The following is a 22,283-nucleotide window of genomic DNA, read 5'->3' on the forward strand; positions in this document are numbered from 1 at the left end:
TGCCACCTATCAGAGCCACCTATCAGTGCCACCTATCAGTGCCCATCAGTCCCATCTATCAGTGCCACCCATCCGTGCCACCCATCCGTGCCACCCATCCGTGCCACCCATCCGTGCCATCTTATCTGTGCCCATCTTATCTGTGCCGCCTTATCTGTGCCCATCGGTGCCGCCTTATCTGTGCCTATTAGTGCCGCCTTAACTATGCCTATCAGTGCCCACCAGTGCAGCCTATCAGTGCCCACCAGTGCAGCCCATCAGTGGCCACCAATGCAGCCCATCAGTGCCCACCAATGCAGCCTATCAGTGCCGCCTAATCAGCGCACTTCAATGAAGGAGAAAAATTACCCGTTTGCTAAATTTTAGAACAAACTATTAAAACATGATTTTTTTTTTTTTTTTTTTGCATCTTTTTTTTGTTTGTTTAGCAAAAAATAAAACTCCGAGCTGTAACTAAATACCACCAAAAGAAAGCTCTATTTGTGGGAAAAAAATGATAAAAATTTCATTTGGGTACAGTGTTGTATGACCACGCAATTGTCATTCAAAGTGCATCAGCGCTGAAAGCTGAAAATTGGTCTGGGACTGAGGGGGGTTTAAGTGCCCAGTAAGCAAGTGGTTAAGGTGTCAAAGTTATAGAAATATATACCATCAAAAAAGTCATAAACATATAAAAACAAATTATTACTATATCTACGGAGGACCAGCGTCACCACCCTAGGACAAGACTACAGAAAAAGAACCTGCCTGCCAGCATTGAATAGAAAATGTTCACGTTTGGCCTGGAAGAAATCTATTAAAATAGAGGCGAGTCGTTCTTTCAGCCCCCATGCTGGAACGGTGACACGTTGGAATAGTTTGTCACACGCTGTTAACGCGCGACGCGTCTTATCTGATTAGCGGCACTGTCACTAGCGTTAAATAAAAGATCTCCCTTTTCATTTTCTCCTGCTCGCTGTCTGTCACATCACTGCCCATCTGGATGATTACTGAAGTTCGGTCAGGGGAAGCCGGGGAACGGAGGGGAGGGGGGGGATAGATTAGGTCTCCGGCAAGGCATAGAATTCCTAAATCTTCATTCATGCCTCTGTAACCTGTAGCAGCAATGTGTCACTGACTCCCCGACTCCTAATACAGTTAGGAAAACAATTACTCTTCATGAGAATTCTTAGTGTTACCTCGAAAATATGGTGACAACTGAAAATCAGTCGGCGGACTGCTACCCCAGCAACACTGCTAGTATGATGAAATGGGAACCTTCAATCTGCACACCCCCAAGGACCGAGCCTGTTTTTCAAACTCTGTGTTTACAAGTTAAAAACAATTTTTTTTTGCTAGAAAATTACTTAGAACCCCCAAACATTATACATTTTTTTTCTAACACCCTAGAGAATAAAATAGCGGACATTGCAATACTTTTTGTCACACCGTATTTGCGCAGCGGTCTTACAAGTGCAATTTTTTGGGAAAAAAATCACTTTTTTGAATTAAAAAATAAGACAAGAGTAAAGTTAGCTCAATTTTTTTTTATATTGTGAAAGATAATGTTATGCCGAGTAAATTGATACCCAACATGTGGCGCTTCAAAATTGCCCTTGCGCCCAGTTGTGGAATGCCGTCAAACTTTTAATCTTAAAAATCTCCATACGACGTTTAAAAAATTCTACAGGTTGCATGTTTTCAGTTACCAAGGAGGTCTAGTGCTAGATCACGTGTGGTTTAAACACTGTTTTCATATGCGGGCACTACTCACGTATGCATTTGCTTCTGCATGTGAGATCGTCGGGACGAGGTGCTCTAAAAAAAATGATTTTCTGATTTATTTTACTTTATTTTATTGATTTTAAAACTTAAATTTTTTTTTATTTGGGTTCACTTTTATTCCTATTACAAGTAATGTAAACATCCCTTGTAATAGAAAAAAGCATGATAGGACCTCTTAAATATGAGATCTGGGGCCAAAAAGTCCTCAGATTTCATATTTGGACCTAAATGCAATAAAAAAATTACAAAAAAAAAATGTCCCTTTAAGAGGTATGGGCGAAAGTGACGTTTTGACGTCGCTTCCACCCTGCTATGGTTTAGAAACGGGTGGGGGCCATCTTGGCCTCACTCGTATCCATACCCAGCTAGGAAGAGGACCTGATTGCCTCCGCTGCTACCGATGGCTTGGGTAAGCCGCGGAGAGCGCGGGAGAGTGGCGAGAGGGGTGCCCCCCCCCACCACCGGTGACGGTGATCTCATGGCAAATCCACAGCTGAGTGCACCATTATCGTAAACCGGACTGTCCACTGAAAGATGGATATCTTGGTTATGGCAGCAGCTGCTTCTGTTACCGAGATATCCATCATTAAAGGCCAACGTATATATACATTGGGCGGTCCGGAAGTGGTTAAGCTGGATTTCATTTAAACTTCCCACATTCTCTTAGGCTAGGTGCACATCTGTGCAGCTGTGCATAGGCCCTGCACAATTTTTAAAATCGCAGTCCGCATGGGAACTAAGCTTCCCAGTACTGGTGCGATTTCCAGTGCGGGCGACGTGCCATTAGGATTTCTCTGTGTGGGAATTTGTGCGGGTCCCGCAGTGGCCTCATCCACACAGAGGTGCCACTGCGGAACCCGCACAAATGCTTTACCTTCGAGCTTTTGTCAGAAACCATGGAATCAGGCCCAAACAGAAGTACAGTTAAATCACACTTGTTTAATAATAAAAGTAAAAAGAACAAACATAGTCAAAACATAGCCAAAGTTCAGTAACCGGAATGGTTAGTCAGCCAAGCCAGAAGTCAGGGATCAATGTAGTGAAACAGCAAGCAGAATCTGGAGCTAGAAGAGATGTCAGCAAAGCAAGTCTTGAACAGAATCACAGGAGATTTCTGTGATGTTGACCAAGGTGTAGGCAGAGATCCTTTGGGCTGTACGGCTTAAGTAGGCAGGACTGATGAGCAGGATATCATCAACAGCGGAGTAACTGTGCAGAGATAGGAGCTGGCAATTAGCTGACAGGTGAGCAGTCAGCTCTGAGAAGGAAGGGCTGAGCCCAGCCCTGACAGCTTTCCACATGGCTGTGAGCCTGCAGCCTTCCACCACTCCTTCTGTTTTATGATAGCTACCTGGCTAGCTTTCACAATGGCTGTGAGTGGTACTGCAGCTTCTTGACACTTTTGTTCTTTGTAGCACTCTCATAGAAGTAACGTGGGCTGCTAGGTAAATTTAGTTGGCTCCACTTTAATCAGAGGAGCAGGGGTTGATTGATCAGGGCTGCTCAATGTCTCACAGGCTGCTGCTCTGTTGCTTCCCCCATTTTTCTAGAGGACTCTAGAATCATTGTGGGAGGAAGAGCAGGACATTCAGCCTGAAAATCTGTGGGACTCTGGACAATCCCTGGGGAGGTGTGTCCAGTAGGTGGCGAGAGTGCACATAAATAGTATAAGGCCAGAGCAGCAGGGTGCAGAGATCCTGGGTCCAGTCCTGCTGGAGGAGACCACTGTGCAGGGACTCTGACCCTGAGACAGATTTCTAGAAGAAGCTATTAGAGAGACACAGAGGTCCCAGCTGGTCTTAGCTGGGGGGGGGGGCTATTTGCAATCTTGACTCCAGGGATCAAGTTGTATCTGAAGAAGCTCACCAGAGAAAGGAAGAAGGAAGTTGGTGGGAAAGAGTCCAGCTATCCTATGGTGGTATGAGTATACATCTTCCTCCCTAGGAAGAGCCTAGTGGATATCGGCAGGAGGCAATCAATGATCCTGAGGCTAAGTGAGTAAGTGACTCACAGCAGGAGTGCTGAGACCTCTAAACCACTGTGCTCCCCTATACTATATGCTTATATTAAAGCCCAGAAATACTAACAACCAAAAGGAAACCAATTCAGCATGGCAATATATCCTTCAGCACCTTAGCTGTATACGGCTAATTATCATACAGAGATCCCTTGTAGGGCACATTATTATTCTTTTTGACTATTCTTGACCATCTCCTGGTGCTCAGACAAGATGGATTGCCGTTCTGTAATGAGAACACCTGTGTCCACTACATGACCTGGAAAGAGCCTTGGAAATAAGGGTCAGTGGCCTTTTCCTACAAGCCGTAAAATTAGATTTAGTACCAATTTATTCCCTTCTACAGCCAGTGTCTGGGGACATGGACATACATGGACATACATGGACATACATCAACCTACTAATCCTCTTTGTATAGCAGTCTGAGGATTAGGTGAAGCTCAGGAGTGTATCGGTGGGTCTGAACATACAGATACACAAGCTGATTATTGGAGTGAGAAGAACGGATTTTCTCGGTTTGTCTGTTCTGAAATAGATGAGCCCCACTCCACTGAGCCCGCTAATGGAAACAAGCAATTGGAAATTGTCGTTGGTGAGTTAAAAAAAAAAAAAAAACATCGTATTTCTCAGACTTTTCCTCCCTAATTATTCCACTTTTCAGTTTATTATTCTTTTATGTTGTTTATATTATCTTTTATTTTAGTATCAGTTCTTCACACTGTCTTGAAGTGGGAAACACTTACAGATTTTACTAAAAAGGGCAGAGTTCGGACATCCAGAATTAGGACAATTTTTTTTTTTCCCAAATCTGAGAATCTTAAAGCGGAACCTTCAGTCATTTTTTAAACTTTTCATGTAATAAATCCTCTGCTCTTGTTGTTTTAATTTTGGATAGTAAAACATTTTTTTTTCTGCCAGTAAATACCTTATACAGCCCACTTGTTTCTTGTCTGGTCATTAGTCTAGGCTTATGACATCATGCACAGCTCTCTCTCTCTTATGAGTATTTGCCAGGAAGGGAGGGGGGATGTGTCATAAGAGGGCCAATGAGAGCTGGAGGTGTGCCTCTGTGTGTCTGTGTAAATCCAGGAAGTGAACAGGCAGCAGCTTCAGCTGCCCACAGTTAAAATGGCTGCAACCAGACTCAGTGGAGGGAGATTTCTGCAGCATATTTGGCAAGTACACAATCACAGTATATATAAATTAATATGCAAAGTGGTTGGAGGGAAGCTTCAGCATGGCAAAAATGATTTTATTATAAATTATGTGAGCAGAGTGCAGTTCCTCTTTAATGTAGTGATGTATGAGCTGTCTAGAACAGTGGTGGTCAACTTGAAAATTTTAGAGGGCCTCAAGTGCAACTCCTGGGACCTCCAAAGGGACACACAAAAGCAGCACAATTTCGCACCTCAATACCCCAAAGTTTTGGTCCTACTGCATATTTTTCAGCATCTCTCAATGCACACTGAAAAGGTTGTAGTACAATAATAATAAAATAATAACCCCCAACAATGGTATCATTGGACATATCAATAACACCCAACATTGGTGTCAGTGAACATAATAATAGCTCCCAGCACTGGTGTCAACAGGCACAATACTAAAACTTCCAACATTGGTGCCGGTGGATTCAATAATAACCCCCAACATTAGTTTCAGTGGAAGCAATAATAAGTCCCAACATTAGAATCAGTGGAAGCAATAATAACCCCCAACATTAGTTTCAGTGGAAGCAATAATAACTCCCAACATTAGAATCAGTGGAAGCAATAATAGCCCCTAACATTGGTGTCAGTGGATGCAATAATAACCCCCAACATTAGTATCAGTGAAAGCAATAATAACCCCCAACATTAGTATCAGTGAAAGCAATAATAACCCCCAACATTAGTATCAGTGAAAGCAATAATAACCCCAACATTGATGTCCATGGATGCAATAATAGACCACACCACTGGTGTCAGTTAACGCAACAATAACCTCAACATTGGAATAAATGGAAGCAATAATAACCCCCAACATTGGTGTTCATGGCAGTGAAGGTTAACCCCTCCTCCCTGTATTGGTGGACATGGCAGTGAAACTGTTAACCCCCCATCTCCCCAGGCCTAGACTTTAGAGAGAGACAAAAAAAAGAGCGTTAATACCCCAAAGAAGCTTTTGTACTTTTCCTGAGCATTAAGCAACATGTAGTCGGGCACAATAGAATACCATGGAAATCCGGTGTCACATGTTAAAGTGCTTCTGGAAAAGCGCTTCAAAATGCTCAAAGATGATTGGTCGCCTAAACTTCACAGTCATGTTTAGTTGCCCTGCACACCCCCCATAAAGGGAAATGGGAGGTAAAACTGGAACAAATTCTATTTCTGGGACCTCAGTTGGACTTTTAGAAGACATTTGGGAAGCAGCTCTGACAGGTCCCGTCTGTTCATCTCGTATGTGGATGGCACTCTGAGAAGGAAGCCATTAAAACGGTCTCTTCCGTAGACAGCCTGGCCTTTCCCAGACCTTTTCTTCTAAATCGAGGAGCTGTGAACTGGCTGCGGCCCCAGAGGACGGCCCGAGGACTACGCCAGGCACACGCAGCCTTATCAGTCTCTGGTGGTGGGATTTGTGCTGTATGTTAATGAACATGGCTCCTGATAATTAACGGGAGCGGAGTGGGATCGTTCAGCCGGAAAAAAGTCATCATCTGATTTCCTGTACATGTGTGATCAGAGAGAGAGTCATTTATTTTCTTCATTTATAAAGCCAATATATTATGCTGGGCTTTAAGCTGTCCACACACATTAAAGTGTCATTGTACAATCTCTGTACAAACTCCTTTCAATTTACCATAGCTACGTAATATGAGGACCAACCTAAACAATGCATTCAAGCAAGGCTTGAAAAAATGAGCTTTGAATCTAGGAGCCAGCTAAAAAAGTTAGGAGACAGTTTTTTATGGCGTAGCGTGGGTTGTCAGCTAGGGTTGCCACTTGTCCAGGATTCACCTGGACAAGCCGGGTTTTAAATCATGTGTCCGGGTTTCAAGCGGGCTAAATTGTTACTTCGAGATAGAACATTAACGGGTTTGAACCTCTGTCTGCCTCACAGGAACAGGAAGTGAGGGGAAATCTTCCAATGGGGACACGTGTTCTGGTGACAACCGTCTGAGAATGTTAATGAGATCTACTCTTCTGCCCTGCTGTGTCTCAGGGAATGGAAATCTCCCCAATGGGACCCAGCCCTTTACTGCTACCAAGATCCCAAAATAAGACCACAGTTTTGGCTTTATCTATTTAATCCTTCATTTAATCAGAATTTTTAAATGTTAAAAAATTCCTGTGTTTAGCTAAATTATAAGTAAAGCAGTATATTCCTATCACCTACACAGACACATTCTCCCTACCTTGAGGCTGGATTCACACCTATTCATTTTTCGCTCTGACGCTTTTTCTATTGAAATGAATGGAAAAGCATCAAAAGACATGTTGACGCGTTTTAGTATGTATTATCAAGTGTATTGAAGGCACATGGCCATGCACTTTGTAGTAAATGTCAACATGTATCAGGGATATGCGTCATGATGCGTTTACGTGCGACCATGATACGTCAACATGTGTCATGACATGTGTTGATGCACATTTTGATGCGTTTCTGTTGATTTCAATGGAGGAAGCATCAAGCAAAAACACAAAGGTGTGAAACCAGCAGTGTGCCTTTATATATTCCTCTCTCTCAGTAGAAGGCAGTAGAAGTCTACCTGGCTGGAAGTACCAGGATATGAAGCTAAGGTCAAGAACACGGGGACATGACCTCTAACTGGCAGGAGGACAGATCAAAAGTAATCCCAGAAAGGATTATTTTACCAAAGGAGTAGTTGATGCTTGGAACAGTCTTCCAGCAGAGGTAGTGAGTAAGTCAACAGTAAGTAAATTTAAACATACTTGGGACAAACATACATCTATATCCATTAGGGCTGTGGAAATTAAAGATTAATTCCTCGATTAATCGATACATTTTTTTGATCGCTCAAAATTCTTTTGATCAGTACTCACCTCTCCGCCGGCTTCCGGGTCTTCAGGGAGTTCTGTCGGAGATCCGGTGATGTCACGGACATCGATGTCACCGGACTCCTCCCCCCTTCCCCAAGTGCCTCCATCTGCTAACGAAGGGAAGGGGGAGGAGTCCGGTGATGTCGAAGTTCTGATTGAACGTAACGTGTATGGGGGAGGAGCTACGCATGACTTCACCCGCTGCTGCCCTACGGAACTAACACAATTGTCGGCTTTACATGCTGTGTTTTTATCATCTTTATGTGAGTAGTTTGTGTTTGAACACAAAAATTAAATCTTATACCTAAGAGGTGAACACTTAGATCTTTTCTTTCTACCCATGACCTGGCGTCCTTGCTGAGATCTAAGGAGACGTGAGAGAAGTTTATGGTCCGTGTTAACCCTTTTGATACCCGCTTGCGTGACCACCTGTTTGCACAGGGGTCCATGCCATAAGGTGAGAGTGATTAGTTAGACCGGAGGTGGAGGGATTGTCACGCTACTGTGGAAAAAAAAAAAGACTTACGTCAGTGCTACAGTTTGATTTTAAAATGTATTTGTGTGAACTGTGAAGTTCAGTCATGGATTGTGGAAACTAGTGTCAGGTGATTGTATATAGGGGGTTATTTACGAAAGGAAAATCCACTTTGCACTGAAAGTGCACTTGGAAGTGTAGTCGCTGTAGATCTGAGGGGGACATACAAGGAAAATAAAAAAACAGCATTTTAGCTTGTACGTGATTGGATGATAAAATCAGCAGAGCTTCCCCTCATTTCAGATCTACCCCTTAGATTTAGTGACTGCACTTCCAAGTGCACTTGCAGTGTAAAGTGGATTTGCCTTTCGTAAATAACCCCCATGGTGTATATCACATTTACCACTGACTAATGCAGAGTTGCAATGCAAGGAGATCAGCTAAAAGTAGTCGGATCTGTATGTGTGTTATAATTAATCAAAATTAGTCAATTCATCAATTAAAAAAAAAAATTGATTCATCGAGCACGAAAATTTTAATCAGTAACAGCTCTGATATTCATACAATGATGGTCTCACCATTAATTATGGCACGCTCCACAGGCACTCGAATTTCCCACGAACGCCCCATAATATTCGATATTCGGTGAACAAGCGAACACGTGATGTTCGTTTCAAACAGCGGGCTCATCCCTAGTGGCAAGCAGACATGCTGTTTTCATGCAAAAAATAGGCGTGGTAAATGCGTCAAAATGTTGAAAAACAAGCGAAGCTCAAAAAGGTAAATGAGCTACTGGAAATGAATGGGCTTCCCTATGCATGTAGTGCGCCAATGTGCTAAAAAACACACATTTAAAAAAACTCCAACACATTTAAAAACTCCAGCCCAAAATATCAAGAGAAAAATATATAAATTCTGTATAATAATAATAATAATAAATAGCCCATTATCCCCTTTACAACCATCTAACACATACATTATACTACCAAAAGTATTGGGACGCCTGCCTCTACACACTCATGAACTTTAATGGCATCCCAGTCTTCTGCCGCGTACACACAGTTGGATTTTCCGACGGAAAATGTTCGATGGGAGCTTTTTGTCAGAAATTCCAACCGTGTGTAGTCTCCATCATACATTTTCCATCAGAATTTCCGTCAGTCAAAATTTGAGATCTGGATCTCAAATTTTCAGACAACAGAATCCGTTGTCGGAAATTCCGACGCACAAAGTTCCACGCATGCTCAGAATCAAGCAGAAGAGCCGCACTGGCTATCGAACTTCATTTTTCATGGCTCGCCGTACGTGTTGTACGTCACCGCGTTCTTGACATTTCGGAAATCCCGACAACTTTGTGCGACCGTGTGTATGCAAGAAAAAAAACACGGTTCTGTTCTCGGAATGTCCAATCAATGTTCGATCGTGTGTATTAGTCTGTAGGGTTCAATATTGAGTTGGCCCACCCTTTGCAGCTATAACAGCATCAACTCTTCTGGGAAGGCTGTCCACAAGGTTTAGGAGCGTGTCTATGGGAATGTTTGACCATTCTTCCAGAAGAGCATTTGTGAGGTCAGGCACTGATGTGGATGAGAAGGCCTGGCTCACAGTCTCCACTCTAATTCATCCCAAAGGTGTTGTATCGGGGTTGAGATCAGGACTCTGTGCAAGCCAGTGAATTTCCTCCACCCCAAACTTGCTAAAAGTCGGCAGCCAGTGGGACCAGCTTCCGATCATGTGACTACTGTATCCGCCAATCACATTGATCAACTAATCTTTGCCGTCCCCCGGCATTCAGAACCTTTTGAAGAGATGTCTGGGTAGGCAGGATTTTCCCTGCAGTACTTTTCTGCCACTAAATGTCCTCGGTCTAGTGTCCAGCATCATTCAACCCACTTCCTCTGAGCCCAGGGTGTCCTGGACCCACCCACAGAATGTGCCTGGACAGTGAAAGGAGAAGCAGTAAAGTGATGAGCGCATGACTCTGTTACTCTGCTCTCTCCTCCTATCAGCATCTTCTTGTCAGCACATGAACTGAATGTATGCTTGTGCTGCTGTTTCCTCTCACACTTTAATTCTGTTGTACAGGAGATTACAAGGGGCTTCTACCAGTTTAGGAACAACACTGCACCTGAGGACCACAAACCAAAAATTCTATTTAATTAATTTTTACTATCCAAAGCAAGCTCCCCATCTATCCATGATTCCATGATTCCATGATAGTGCTGAGAAATCACTTTGAAAATCACCCCCCCCCCCCCCCCCTAGCATTTCTGGCTATGGCCATATTGAGTAAGGGCAGATGATTCATGTAGCATTTACTTCCTGGAATCCTTTTGCCTTAGCTCAGGCATGCAGGCAGGAGGGTGTGCTTAGCTGAGAAAGTTCCTCCTCCCCTCACAAAGATTCCTGGGATGTATGACATCATGTTGGTCAAAACAAGAAACCAGGAAATAACTGAGGTATTGTAAAGAAAAAAAAAGTTTAAAACAAGTAAATATGATATAATTTCCTATCTAGTTACTAATTCTAACAGCATAAGGATTAAAAATAGTCAATGATGATTGACAGAGTAAAGTTCCAATTTGAAGATGTATTGATGATACAGGAAAATTCTGCTTCTTTGCATTCCCCTCCCCCTCTTTAATTATTTGAAGTTTTTTGGGGGGGTGGGGGGGGGGAGTGGGTACCTTGTTTTGGCAGTTCACCCCACCCTTCTTCCCCCACAGCATTCTGGGACACATCACAGGTCCCAATAGCCTGTGGGACCATTCACAAAGCTAGGCTTGTGCATGAGCAGTGGGAAGCCAGCTGTGAAGCCACCAGGCTTCATTTCCAGTCTCCCTTATTTAAAGAGAGGCTCCACTCTCCCCCCCCCCCCCAAAAAAAAAAAAATTAAAAGTCAGCAGCTACAAATACTGTAGCTGCTGACTTTTAATCTAAGGACACTTACCTGTCCAGGGATCCAGCGATGTCCTCACCTGAGTTGATTCTTCAATAAGCTTCAGGTGCAGGCGCCGACATCTTAGGTAAAGGAAACCAGGGGTAATGCCTTCTGGCTTCACAGCCGGTTTCCTACTGGGCATGTGCAAGTCACACTGCACTTTGTAAATGGTCCCGCAGTCTTCTGGGACCTGTGATGTGTCCCAGGAGTCAGCAGGGGGAAGAAGAAGGGGCTGAATATCGCTGTAGCGATCTGCCTGGAAGTGGGAGTGGCTACCTGTTAAAAACCAGGTACCCGCTCCCCCCCCACCCCAAAAAAAGTGCCAAATGTGGCAGTGGAGGGGGGTGGATGCAAACAAGTGGAACTTCCCTTTTGTGGGTGAAGTTCTGCTTTAAGATGCCAGCACCTGGACCCAAAGCTGATTGAAGAATCGGCTCGGGTGAGGTCAGCGCTGGATCCTTGGACAGATAAATATCCTTATATTAAAAGTCAGCAGCTTCAGTTTTTGTAGCTGCTGATTCTTAATTTTTCTGGGGGAGACTGGAGCTCATCTTTAATATCTGCTTCCAGTTCAGCTTTAAATTAAGCAGGGGAGGGCTGGAACCCCTGTCAGATTTTTATTGTCTGCTTCCCTGTTGCAGATTTTCCTCACTTCATGTCTGTTGTCACCAACACAGGAATTGAGATAAAAATTTATTTAACACAGAAAAGTAAAACCTGACAGGGGTTCTGATTCCACTCTATCCAAAATTAAAAAACGAAAACAAAGGTTTAGTCTATAGATACACATTAAGGCTGCACTCCGGATGTTAATAAGTGCAGGTATGCAGATGACTAATGACGGCTGTTAGGGGGAAATAAACACTGCATTCAATTCTACGTAGATCCGGCCCGCTCGTACACACAGGGCTTCATGGGATAGCTGTGATTTCTGCTGAGTGAGGATGCAGAATAAAAAAATTGTGCAGCACCCTGGCAGCAGGCCGACGTCAGCGTACAAGAAGCTTTCCCACAAAGGCAAATGCATCAGTGTTAGCAGACCGACCCTGACAGCGCTGGAATGTAGGGCACACCCAGTGAACAGAAAATAAACACCCACACAGCTCGAATAATTAGGAATAATAAACTCTGTAAATGTGCCAAAGTCCCAGAGATTTTATATAATTTTTTTATGACTGTATAGAAATCAAGCAGGGCTTTCACTGTGCCTCCGACCAGCAGAGCGTTGTTTAATTAGGTGTACAAAAGGGAATAGTCTTGGAGTTTTTGGCATTACATGTGAGTGGTTTATTTGCTTTTTAATAATAAATTGCTCTTACATACTGCACTTTGGATGTATTTGGATGCAGACCACCCCGGGTAACATCCACATGGGATGCTGAGCCTCTATATTTGAAAGAGCTGAAATCCAGTAAAAGAAAGGGGTTGGCCAGGGACAGTCAGGCTGAGGAGGAAAAAAGCTAGATGACGCTGGACATCCTCCAGCCATGAAATGCGGTGGGCTCTATCAGACTAGCTGCATCTTCTGATACACACTGTGAGAGGCTCACAGTGTGCGGTGAAATCAGAATAAACAATTTCAGTAGAGGAGAGGAACCTGTACAACTGTGCGAGTCTGACGGTGAGGCTCAGGTTTAGGACATATATGTAAGCTGCGACTTTCTATGGAGGACCTCCTGCGGCTCACAGGACCTGATCAAATGCCAATTACTGGGGATATTTCTACTGACTTCCATTTTAAGCATTTCTGGAATTTCCATTATTTACGGATAGGATTGCAAACTGCACTTTGATCAGAGCGGATAAATAATTCCGCGTTGCGAGCGCAGATCCTTTCAGCTGGATGTGATGTTTAGGCTTTTTAATGTGTCTGCTTATGATTAATTATCTCCCGTATGGAGTTTAATTACCGGAGATGAAACGAGAACCCAGAAAAATACATGAGGGAGCCTTGCATGAAAGATTATTGGGACGGTAAAGGGTACCTGTCATGTGTACAGCTGCAGCTGCTACTTTGAAGGTTATATTAATATTCTGTCCACCCGTTCCTTAGGTGTTGTAAAGAATAATTATTTGTATTATCCATATATACCAACATATTAATCCCAGTCCCCGAAACAGTCACCCCCCCGCCCAGGGCCCACACTTGACATGCCCACTTTATGCATCCTTTCATCCAGACCACACCCGCTTTCTGGCACAGCTTTCCCTCCCTAAAATATGCATGAACTGCCCACTCATGGCCTTGTTTCCTTCAACTATTTCAATTTAGTTACTGCACATGCTCAGTAAATCAAATAAGGGTTTTGCTGCGATCGCAGGACACAGCCCGGGACAGTGGTCTGAGATACAGGACTGTCCCAGCAAGTCCAGGACACTTGGCATTGATGCAATATGTTTCTCCCTTTCATTTTCTAATCTGCCTGAAAAACATGAAAGAAAAATTCTAGCTAGTGCTACAGGTTTGATATGTGTCCCCACTGGAAAATTACCCGACTTCCTGTCCTGCTTTACAGAGATTGACAGATACAGGAAGTTATACAAAGACAGAGCACATTTTATGTAGTAGGGTGGATTGGGGTTAGAACAGTGGCGGAACTACCAGGGTCGCAACAGTCTCACTTGCGACCGGGCCCTGGCATTCCGCCACTGTCGGGGGGCCCCAGCTGGGAGCTACTCTAATACTGCTCAAAGCCGGTGTTCTATGGAATACTTCCTCCTGTCCTCCCTCCCCCCCTCTCTAGTCACTATGGGTAACATTTCTAAGGACCCTCATATAGCTTTGTTTTTGGACCTGTGGAGAACATCCCAAGGTGTCCACACAGACTCTAATTTACTATATGTTTTTGGTGGCCAAAATCACTATCGCTACTGCTTGGAAAAGTCCAGTCATCGACTTAGCTTTACTGAAACGGAAACTGACCTGGATTATGCTCCACAAAAAACTGGTCAGCGTACTATGGGATAAACTACCCATGTTTGAAAAGGTTTGGACCCCTTGGCTCTCTTACCTACAGGTGCCCAACACTCAGGATTGACATTGGATGGGTGCAAGATTGGACTTCTGGACAAGTGTGGTCTCGCTTCTTTGCTCTCTTTTTTTATTTCAATAATTTTTATTGAAGTTTGTCAAGTAAAAGAAAAACATGTAACAACCATAGCTGTTGTGCGGTATAATGAATGAAGAGTGTATAATCAGAGAATACAAAGACAGGACATAAAAGGATCCCCCAAAGGGGGCAACTAAACAGCTGAAATTTTGCTATCTTTTTTTGATTCCCTTTCTTTCCCTTTTCTGAGTCGCTCTTTTCTATCTCTTTACCTGGGTGCAAGATAAGCCTTCTAGTCAGACCCTTTGTCTCGACTTTAGCATTTCCGTCTTTTGTGTGTGAGAATATATTTCATAAGGATATGTTGCTGATACATTTGATTTTTCTAAGTATATAATACTTTCAGGGTAGTTTAAATAAGTCCTGTATTAGATGACATGGTGGTCACTACGTTTGCTATAATTTCATTATTATATCTATAGCCTACATTTGTGGTCGGGAGGGCAGGTGTTGTCCTGCTTGACCCCTCTGCCATATGTACAATATTGGACTGATGTTAGGCCCATTGGTTGCTTTGCCTCTTATTGGATTATAACCAAACATGTCTCGTAATACAAGTCTTCAACATAGTTGATCACTTTCGCGCAGTTCCTGATACCCAAAGATGGACTTCCATGGATTTCTGTCCTAAATTCCCTACCCTTAAAACATGCCATCATTGTTAACTTCTTATTTACTGTTTATGTTGACAGAACCATTTTGCATTCTTTTATATTTAAGTTGTAACATTTTACTATAATTCTGAAAACCGAATAAAAACGATTGAAACAGAAAAAGGTTGGGCTCGAGATGCAGAGCACTGCGCCCCGAACCCATCCACTTGTGATACTAGCGAATCAATATTCGCTATTGTCTTCTGGCTTCTCCTCCTGGCCAACCAGGGCAGGAGGCGGATCGGGTAGACTGGGAGAAGAAGCTGAGGAAGCCGGAGGGTGCCGCGACCGTGGAGGGGTGAGTTTGTTTGCCCCCCCTCCCCCACCCAAAAGGTTTAGCACCAGCCGTTACTGGTCATAACTTTGTATATTTGCAGTCTCATTGTATGCCATCTTATGGATTTTTATTAGTAGTCTTGCACTTTGCTGACAACATCATAGTTACATAGTTATATAGTTACATAGTAAGCCCTTGTACACACGGTCAGAGATTCCGTCGGAATGTTTCCTATCGGACCATTTTGTCGGATATTCCGACTGTGTGTGGTCTGCATCGGACTGTTTCCGTCGAAATATCCGACAGACCAATTTTTCCAACTTGCCGGTAAAATTTTCCGACAAAATTCTATCGGACATACTCCGATCATGTGTAGCCTACTCCGACGGACAAGGTGCCACGCATGCTCAGATCAAATTCCTAGACCAAAGCTATTGGCTACTAGCCTGAATGAAGTCCCATCGTAACGAAATAACGTCATCATGTTATGTACAATCAGATTTTCTGACAACTTAGTCCAACCGTGTGTATGCAACATCACTTCCGGACCTCTTCCGGAATTAATCCTTCGGAATTACTCCAACGGATTTGGTTGTCGGAATCTCCGACCGTGTGTACAAGGGCTTAGTCTGCTTGAAATAAGACACAAGTCCATCCAGTTCAACCAATTTCAATAAATACATTGAATAAATAAATTATAGACCTCCATTTACAGAATCATATACCACAGATGATCCAAAGAAAGTGTTAAAAAAAGCCCCTATAAAGCATGGAAACCCACTATAACACATGGAATGAAAGCATCATTAAAGCATCAGTATAATCCATGAAACGCGTTTTCTTAATTCTGTAGGCGTATCTCAACATTAAAGTTAGATCCCCAGGTAAAACTGTAAAAATGTAAGGGTTAATGAATGATAGTTAAATATTAACCATTTGCCAACCAGCCGCCGTCATTGTACTGCGGCAGGTCGGCTCGTTCCCGTGAATTGCCTTCGTCTGTCAGCTTGGGAACTTTAGTTTGTGGGCTCCACTGGCCAGCGGGGGTGCCAATCAGCGGGTGGGGTGGACTCGATGTCCGCCAGCTACCTGCAATCGTTCCCAACAGTGACAGAGCTGGGCTCTGCCTATGTAAACAAGGCAAATCTCTGTTCTGACAGGGGAGATCATACAGATCCTGTCTTTCTTCTATGCAGGAAGACGGATCTGTGTGTTTGCCTAGTCAGCCCATCCCCCATACAGTTAGAACACACCTGCAGGGAACTCCCATTTAACCCCTTGAACGCCCCTGATGTTAACCCCTTCCCTGCCAGAGTCATTAGTACAATTAATGTGCATATTTTTAGCACTGATTACTGTAATAATGTCATTAGTTCCCAAAAAAGTGTCAAAAATGTCAGTTAGGTGTTCGATGTGTCCACTGCAATGTCGCAGCCCCACTAAAAAACACAGATCATCGCCATTACTAGTGAAAAATAATAATAATAAAAATGGCATAAATCTATTCCTTATTTTGTAGACATTATAACTTTTGTGCAAACCAATCAATATAAGCTTATTGTGATTATTTTTACCAAAAATATGTAGAAGAATAAATAAAATAAAAATCGCAGAGGTGATCAAATACCACCAAAAGAAAGCTCTATTTGTTGCAAATAAAGGACATCAATTTTGTTTGGGTACAGCATCGCATGACCGCGCAATTGTCAGTTGAAGGGGGGAAATCTTCCGGTCCTTAAGTGGTTAACTATTATTTGGATGTTGTGTGCATTATGTTTTTGCTTATTATACAGTTTTGTAAAAATTTTATTATATTTTTCTTGTCATGTTTTTATTATTATTATACAGCAGGGGTCTCAAAACTTTTGAAACAAAGGGCCAGTTTACTGCCCTTCAGACTTTAGGGGAGGCAGATTATGGTCAGTAGAAAATGCCCTAGCATTGGTGAGAGTAAACAATGCCATAGATTTGGTGGTCAGTGGGAGTAAAAAAAAATTACATCATTGGTATCAGTGGGAGGAATAGTGCCTCATAATTGGTGTCAGTGTGGGGAATAGAGCTCCATTATTGGGGTCCGTGGGAAGAATCCATCACTGGTGTCAGTGGGAGGAATAGTGCGCCATCATTGATGTCAGTGGGAGGAATAGCGCCCCGTCATTGGTATCAGTGGGAGGAATAGTGCCCCATAATTGGTGTCAGTTTGGGGAATAGTGCTCCATCATTGGTGTCAGTGGGAGGATAGTGCCCCATCATTGGTATCATTCGGAGGAATTGTGCTCCATTATTGGTGTCAGTGGGAGGAATAGTGCTCCATTATTGGTGTCAGTGGGAGGAATAGTGCTCCATTATTAATGTCAGTGTGAGGAATAGTGCCCCATCATTGGTGTGAGTAGGAGGAATAGTGCCTCATAATTAATGTCAGTGTGATAATTGGTTCCCCAATTTCGATATCAGTTGGAGGAATAGTACCCCATTGTTGCCCATATCCTGTCTATGGGCCACAGTTTGGAGACCCCTGTTATACAAGATGTATACAGTGCCAACAATTATATAACGGGGGTGGTACAATTACAATACATTTCAATACAGAAGGACTAGGAGGATCCAGCTCATGGAGCTTACAATCTAATCCAAAAATCATGGCCTCCTTAGAAAATAATGGGAAATACAAAATTTTAGAGTGGTCACCAGAATGAAAGGCGAGAAAATAAACTGATGGTAGTTTAGCCCTTCATACTGTATCCAAGACTTTTAAAGAAACATTTTGGCTACACATACATTTTATTGCCCCATCAAAATGCAAAATGCAAAATGGCTCCTCTGATTTATTTTGCAGCGTGTGGGTATATTATTATAGTAATCAATATTCTCTTTTCTCTCCTAGGTTATAACCCTGGAAGGGTGGGTGGACATCATGTACTATGTCATGGATGCACATTCTTTTTACAATTTTATATATTTTATACTACTTATAATTGTAAGTATCTACTTTGGTATCTAGCCCTACTACTATTGCTGTATTGATTTCAGTTTAACAAATGTATTATTGTCCATTTTTTGTTCCATCAGGTGGGGTCTTTCTTCATGATAAACTTGTGCCTGGTTGTCATAGCAACACAGTTTTCCGAAACGAAGCAGCGCGAAAATCAGCTCATGCAGGAGCAGCGGGCCCGATACCTCTCCAACGACAGCACAATCGCAAGCTTCTCCGAGCCGGGTAGCTGCTATGAGGAGCTGCTAAAGTACATCTGCCATATCTTCAGGAAGGTGAAACGAAGGACGCTGCGCCTATATAATAACTGGCAGAACAAGAGGAGGAAAAAGGTCAACCCTAATAGTGTCATGAACGGACAAGGTCGGGGCCGCAAGTGCAAGCGGCGAATCACCTCCATCCATCATTTGATCCATCACCACCATCACCACCACCACCACCATTATCACATAAGCAATGGGAGCCCCAGGGGCCCCAGGTCCAGTCCGGAGATCTGTGATGTAGAAATGAAGATCATAAAGCCACGAAATCAACTGATGCTCCTTCCACCATCCCCCAGTAACCAGAATACACCAGCTAACAGTGAGTCTGTCCATAGCATCTACCATGCGGATTGCCACTATGAAGGGCCCCAACTTAAATCATGTAAGTCTTCCAATGCCTCCTCCAACACCAAACTGGATGTGGGGCTCAACCACACCAACATGAACTACCCTACCATCCTACCTTCCCCGGCCAGCAAAACCAGCCCCACCACGTTGCCGAAAGGAAAGAGAAGTGGCAGTACTCCCGGAAGTTTGGTCAACAGCCCAGTTAGCTTGAACACTGACTCCTATGGAAAGATGCATCATCTAGTTGGAGAGCAGGGTAAGAGAAATTACTTCATTAAAAGTTTGCTTTTCTGTTTTCATTCTGGTGAAGTACCCATATGGTATACCCAAAACTATTTTTTATTTAGCTTTGGATAGTGTTGGGAAGGGTTACACCTCCTGTCTGCCCCTTTTGGTGTGTGATTTCCTCTTATTTCCTGTCCCAGAAACACAACTGGAAGTGAGCGAAAATCTTTTTCAAAGTGGGGGAAATCCCCTCTTAAGACAGCTGCCCTGGAATAGAAGTCCCCATTGGTAGACTTCGCCACTGCTGCTATTCCACTGACACTGTAATATTTTGGATTTGCCATAACTTTCTCCACAAACCTGACAGAGGTTCTGAGCAATTTCACACTCTATCCAAAAAAAAGTATGCCATTTACATTTAAAAAAATGCTTAACGTACAATATATTTTAATTTTGCTTTTTGTTTTTATGGCCAGACAAATTAAATATTGACAAATGCAGCCAGAAGGTGTTAATCTAGGTTACTGTTTTGCAGTGGTTGAACCTAACCCAGGCTAGGTTGATAGTGGAATAGTAGTTGATGGAGTGATCAATGCCATGCCTCTTGCTATCCTGTCTAGCAAGTACCTTTGCATTGAGGCTGATGTAAACTGTTTATTACTGCTTTTCTTTCCCATCACAGCTCCCTGGCAATCCCTAGGTAGCAGCCGTGAAAACTCTGTGTTTCAACATTAATGGAAAATTACCAGAATCTCACATTAAAGTAACTTTAACCCAATGCCAGTGTCTCTATCATGTACTGTATACCGATTAGAGTGCCCCTGACCATCCTCCCTCTCTAAGACTCCTTAACTGTTTAATGGAATGAAAGTAGAACTGTAGGCAAAAACAAATAACATTCAGATAAAGTGAGGGGGGTGGGGGAGTTATAATCCCTGGCAGATTTGTTTTTGTCATCTATCTCTTATTGGGGAGACTTCCCTTCACTTCTTGTAATATAGCCCCAGTAGGAAGTGGGAGGAAATCTCTCCCAATTGAGGGAAATCCCTGGTAGTCACCAGAACTAGTTATCCCCGTTGGAAGATTTCCATTCTATTCCGGTTCTAATGACCACTAAAAATTAAGATTTTTTTTCACTTTTTGTGATAATGGACACCATGGAAAAATAGAGATAAAGCTCCCTAATGGGGACACAGACAGCAATAAAACCTATAGAAAGAAAAACCACTGCTCAGAAGTAACCCTCCAGGGCTGAAGCTCTGTCTCCTGTTGATGAGCCCCAGGTGCTGGCCGTTACACACACCGTGAGCAAGCAAGCAGAACAAAACTCTGGATAGCTGCACACTGGAAAAAGACTTGAAATCCTGTCTTTTATTGAAACAACGTGGGTCACATCAAATCAAGATTAAATAATCCACAGCAAGAAAATAACAGGGTACAGGGAAAACTGACGCGTTTCGCACCGTGATCAGTGCTTACTCATAGCAATAAAACCTAACAGGGGTTCAAATGCTTCTCCACTTTGTCTCCCGCCAAAATTTTTTTATTGCATTCACTTATACGTTAAAGTAGACCTATAATGTCCCATAAATGCCTGGTGATCCTACCAGTGAAGTCCACCTAATGCAACCTTCTTTCCTGGTGTGACAACAATTCGGTACTGCTCCTAAATTCAGAGTAGATTTGTCACTCTCATATAGGTTGTCCCTGCTTGAACTACAGTGGGATGAGAAGATGTTGCAGGGGGCATGGCTATCAGCTTTGTCACTACTGATGTAGCTTGCCAATCATCACATAGTCACACTTAGTCCACTGCTTCCTGAATTGGCAGCACAGCCTCCGTTGCTGAAACCCTTCCCACTGTGAGCTGCAGTGCCTGGGAGAGGGAGCGTGTGAGATACAAATGAAGGAGGATTTGGCTCAGTCAGGAAGTTAAAGGATGATTTTTGTTCATTTTATAAAGACTTGTGGATCACATAGTAACTTCATTTGGTACTTGTTTAGGCTTTCACACAGGAGCCTTTAGTTGTATTTTAACAAGTTGCAGATCGCAGGCTGTACATATACTGTACATATACTGCGACAGTGTGGGGCCGGCTGTACAAAATAATGAATATATTCATTCTGCATATCCGGGTAGGGGGTGCACACGCACCCATCTGTGCTGGGACCAGTCCAGCACAGGCCAATCAACAGATGCCAGCCAATGGATGACTGCTGGCACCGGCTGATCAGCTCCGATCTTCCCCCGAACACAGCTCTGTGAATGTACACAGCACAGAGCTGTTTTCAGTGACAGGGGATCTAGCTGTTTGTTCTTTCCCTGCTAAGCAGCGAATGAAAACAAAATAGATCCCCAGTAAAAGCAGCACACACACAAACACTTGTTAGACACATATTTAACCCCTTGATCGCCCCTGATGTTAACCCCTTCCTGCCCAGTGGCATTAGCACTGACAGTACATATTATTAGCACTGACTACTGGAATAATGGCACTGGGGATGTCAGTGGCAGTTAGGTAGTTCCCACAAAGTGCCAGTTAGAGTCAGATGCCGTCCCACTATAAATTGCTGATTGCCTCCATTACTAGTATAAAATAAATAAATAAATAAAAATTCAATTATGTATCCCATAGTTTGTAGACATTAGATCTTTTACACAAACCAATCAACATACACTTATTGGGATTTTGTTTTACCAAAAGTCACTTTGGTCAAAATTTATTAAGAGAATTGTTTTTGCTTATGTTTTATAGCAGAAACTAAAAAATGTTGTTTGTTTTTCTTTTCAAAATTGTCAGATTTTATTTCCTTTTATAGCACAAAAAATAAAAAAAAATAGATATACATACCAACAAAAGAAAGCTCTGTTTGTGGGGGAAAAAAATTATATAAATTGCATTTTTGTACAGCGTTGCATGACTGTGCAATTGTCAGTTAAAGTAACGCTATGCCAAAGAGCAAAAAATGGTCTGGTCATGAAGGGGGGTAAATCTTCCGGAAGTCAAGTAGTTAAACTTGTAAGTTTGCAGCTTGCAGAAATGACTAAATGCGTTGACATTTATGTTTAAGATTGATAATTTGGGGTATTTATACTCTTCGCTTACTTTCTGTAAATGAAAACACAGTTGGTGTAAATTATGAGCATTTTTTTTTTGTAGCTTAGGCATATAATAGGGAA

At 42.8% G+C, this 22,283-nt stretch overlaps 1 protein-coding gene across 3 annotated transcripts in view; it reads left to right on the forward strand.

Annotated features, from left to right (window-relative positions):
* The window catches only part of CACNA1H (calcium voltage-gated channel subunit alpha1 H), a 364,555-nt gene that overhangs the window by 125,519 nt on the left and 216,753 nt on the right, over positions 1-22,283 (forward strand). For all 3 annotated transcript variants that reach the window (XM_077449411.1, XM_077449413.1, XM_077449412.1), the window contains exons 6-7: positions 18,159-18,251; positions 18,344-19,133. In XM_077449411.1, coding sequence (XP_077305537.1) covers positions 18,159-18,251; positions 18,344-19,133 — 883 coding nt within the window. The remainder of the gene's footprint in view (positions 1-18,158; positions 18,252-18,343; positions 19,134-22,283) is intronic.

This window comes from Lithobates pipiens, unplaced genomic scaffold (assembly GCF_037356315.1).
Source record: "Lithobates pipiens isolate NorthernLeopardFrog02 unplaced genomic scaffold, aLitPip1_a1.2 Scaffold_22, whole genome shotgun sequence".
In the NCBI taxonomy this organism is placed as follows: Eukaryota; Metazoa; Chordata; class Amphibia; order Anura; family Ranidae; genus Lithobates; species Lithobates pipiens.